The 3,757-nt window shown below is 46.7% G+C and overlaps 1 protein-coding gene across 1 annotated transcript in view; it reads right to left on the bottom strand.

The window, feature by feature from the left end:
• Positions 1–745: 745 nt before the first annotated feature.
• LOC102037688 (ly6/PLAUR domain-containing protein 2-like) overlaps positions 746–3,757 on the bottom strand; it is a 4,496-nt gene continuing 1,484 nt past the window's right edge. Inside the window, exons 2-3 of the mRNA XM_005429930.1 lie at positions 1,571–1,690; positions 746–957 (exon numbers count right to left, since the gene is read on the bottom strand). Of these exons, the coding sequence (XP_005429987.1) occupies positions 746–957; positions 1,571–1,690 (332 nt within the window). The remainder of the gene's footprint in view (positions 958–1,570; positions 1,691–3,757) is intronic.

Raw genomic sequence — 3,757 nt, forward strand, 5'->3', positions numbered from 1 at the left:
GATAGATTTGTACAAGGAGAGTTGATGGAAGAAATGTTGATGGAAAGTCACTTCCAGTGAGGGATAATGGGAAATGTCTCATCCATCTGCTGTCCTACTGACCCCAAAACCCAACCCTGTTAACTGTTAAACAATACTGAAAGATGGAGTTTGGAAATAAAAAAAAAGGAAACTTAAATGTGATTACAACCATTTCCAACACAAGATGCTTTTTATTCTGCTTAGAAGGGTACAGAGAACATGAGACTTTAACCTCCCTGAAACAGATCATTGGCATGGCAAGGTCAGTCTCCTGCCTCATATTTTGGACACAGAAATGTCTCCTTAAATTTTTCGGGTACAAAGAGGGAGATCTAGGAAGAACAGCAGAAAATGATGGGACAGAGAGGACCTGCTCTAAGGAGATAGGGAAGGCTTTTCTCAAGGTTTTTTGCATTAAATATACTTCACACATTTTAATTTTTTACTTCAAACTCAACCACATCAGCGCAGCAAAGAAACAAAGAAACTCCATAGTTAATTTTGTGGGAGTTGTTGGAAAATCAATTTACAAAACTGAGTTGGGCCTTCCTGTGTTCTGCTTCTCTCTTAGTTGGGAGGAAAGTATGGATATCAAAAAGAAGAAAAAAAAATTTTTTTTGGCAGCTGTTGAGTGTTGTTCATGAGGCATCCACGTGGAAAGCTGGGCTGGTGGGGGCTTATTTTCTTCATAGAATTTTCAGAATAAATGACTCCCATCACCCACTCACAGTCTAGTGCAGGAAAAGGCACAGAGGTAACTTGCCAGGATCCCAACTGGCAGAACGCCGATCCCCAAACTTGCTGCACCATCGATGTTGCACAGATCAGAGAAACAGCAGCTGACAGGATGTGTCATCCCGATGCCATCCACGTCAGAGGGCTCACAGACAGAGGAGCACATCTTGGTGACAGTCGAGACTCCCGTGTGGGGATAAACTACGGCAAAGGAACAAAGCAGGAACAGTTAGGAATGGGAAAAACAGGGGAGAGCATCGCCATTGTCTTTTGTCTCCTGATTGACCAGGGGTTGGTGTCGGAATTATAGAATGGTTTGGGTTGGAAAGGAATTTAAATATTGTTAAATTCCAAGCTCTCTGTCATCTCAGTTTCCACTATCCCAGGCTGCTCCAAGCCCTGCCCAACCTGGCTTTGAACACTTCCAAGGATGGGGCACCATGGCTTGTCCAGGACACCTCTGCCAGGGCCTCCCCACCCTCACAGGGAGCCATTTCTTCCTAACACCCTAAATCAAATTCATTAAAATCCCAATCTAAACTCACCATCTTTAGGTTTAAAGCCATTCCCTGTTATGCTACCACCACATGACCCTGCAAAAAGTTAAAATCTCATTTCTGAGCATTAACCAGGAGCTTGGATTCACCAAATATTCCCTCACACAAACACTGCTTCCCACAACAGGCTGAGAGCTGGGGCTCCCACGGAAGTTCTTCTCCACTTTTTAAGTGGAAAGAGGAACCGGTCTCCACAGCAGCACTGTCAAAGCACTGATTCCTGTTAAAAGTATGGATAAAGAAGGAATTGTCCTTACCATCCTCCAGGGAATAGATTGTAGTCTTGCATATGGTCTCAGTCTCTGTGCAGTTCTCAATTTTCAAGCACTCCTGGACTGGGGTCAATTCCTTGCACGTGTAACACTGCAAGGAGTGTCCTGTGAGGAGGGAAAACAGGAGGATGGAAAACATGAGGATGGTCTCAGTGTGGATCCTGTCCAGATATCTCTTGGGAGAGATTTTCCAAAATAATCATGCTGAGAACGGGAATGGAATAATAGGATGGATTTGGACTGATGGGAATGAGAAACACAAAGGTCTGGTGGTCAAAGCACAGCCTCAGGTTGGGTTTAGACCCCTTGTGATGAGTCAAACAAGACAAACAAGACACAGCCACACACACAGGAGACCCCATGACACAGGAAAGAGCTTGGGCTGATTTATTTCTGTTTTCTGGATCTATGCATCTCCTTGACTTTAGTCGAGCATCAGAAAATGATGCCAGACTCCTAAACTGCCAGAATCACAGAATGGGGGAGGTTGGAAGGGGCCTCTGGAGCTCCACCAGCCCAATCCCTGCCCTCAAGCAGGACCACCTAAAGCCTCTAATTCAGGACTGTCTCCAGGTGGGGTTTTAACGTCTCCAAGGATGGAGATTCCACAACTTCCCTGGGAAACCTCTGCCAGCGCTCAGTCAACCTCACAGTCATAAAGTGTTTCCTGATGTTTCCTGTGTTTCAGTTTGTGTCCTTTGCCTGGTCCTGGCACTGGGAATCACTGAAAGGAGCCTGGCTCTGTCCTCTTTGCTCTCTCCCTTCAGGAATTTACAGACATTTATAAGATTCCCAATTTGAACCTTCACTTCTCCAGCCTGAGAAGTCCCAGCTTTTCCTCAGAAATGTCCACCCAGACCATGCCTTGACCTTGAGGATTTTGGAACAGGTTTCCTTAAGAGGTTGTGGACCCCCCACCCCATCCCTGGAAGTGTCCAAGGCCAGGTTGGACAGGGCTTGGAGCAACCTGGGACAGTGGAAGGTGTCCCTGCCCATGGCAGAGGGGGAACTGGATGATCTTTGAGGTCCCTTCCAACCCAAACCATTCCCTGATTCCATGATCTTATAGGAGAGAGCATCAGAGTCATTCCTGAAGTCCAGGTAGAAAATATCCACAGCTCATCCCTTGTCCACCAGGTCAGTCACTTTATCACAGAAATTTGCCAGCTTGGTCAGGTTTGTCCCCTTGGTGAAGGACCTGGATACACACACAAAAAAGTTGGACTTGGGAATGAGTGGCAGCAGTGAGAATTTCCTCTGGTGCCATCCACTCTGCCAGCTCTTCCCAAAGGCTGGGAGGGTGTCCCAGACAGGAGGGATTTGTCTCCATCCAACTGAGAACAAATTGAGTACAACCAACCCTTCCCCTTGTGCTGAGAGTCTGGGTTTGTGAGAAGAATGTGTGAGGGGTTATTTCAAATCCTGGAACCGTTTGGGTTGGAAGGGGCCTTAAAATCTTCCAGTTCCAACCCCCTGCCATGGGCAGGGACACCTTCCACTATCCCAGGTTGCTCCAAACCCTGTCCAACCTGGTCTTGGAAATTTCCAGGGATGGAACAGCCACAGATTCTCTGGGAAAACCTGTGCCAGGAGCTCACCATCCTCACAAAGAACTAAACCAGACAGCAGCACCATGAATAGATTGTATGTGACAAGTTCTGCTCTAGGCAGGGACCACGGACACAAAATTTGTTACTCAAGACTCCAAATCCGTCCTGAGCCAGCTCCTCCTGCCTTGTCCCTCGCTACTTCAGAGATGTTCCTCATCCCTGTTAGGCTGTAAAGCCTTTGAGAGCTGCAGGTGCTTCTCAGCTCCTACAACCACAGAATAACCACAGCCCAAATCTTTCAGTGCCTAAAGTCCTCTAAGATGGAGAAACTTTGGATGAAACCACTGAAGAACCCAGATTTTTGTGACACAGAGCACTCAAAGCTAAAGATATCAAATCAAAACAGAGTCTGGTGTTTCCTAGCACCAAAAAAAAGCCATTTTTGACAAGTTTTTCAGGGCATTTTGCTCTCTGTAGGTTTTTCTGAGGAACCCAACATCTGACCTGGGTCCTCTGCTCTAGGTGCTCTCTTCCACCCCCTCAGCAGACACCTCAAAGTGTGTGTTACAACCACACTGATGTATTTTGGTGCCATCACACCCCAACAGCCTCTCTTCAGGCT

This window comes from Geospiza fortis, unplaced genomic scaffold, assembly GCF_000277835.1.
Source record: "Geospiza fortis unplaced genomic scaffold, GeoFor_1.0 scaffold543, whole genome shotgun sequence".
In the NCBI taxonomy this organism is placed as follows: Eukaryota; Metazoa; Chordata; class Aves; order Passeriformes; family Thraupidae; genus Geospiza; species Geospiza fortis.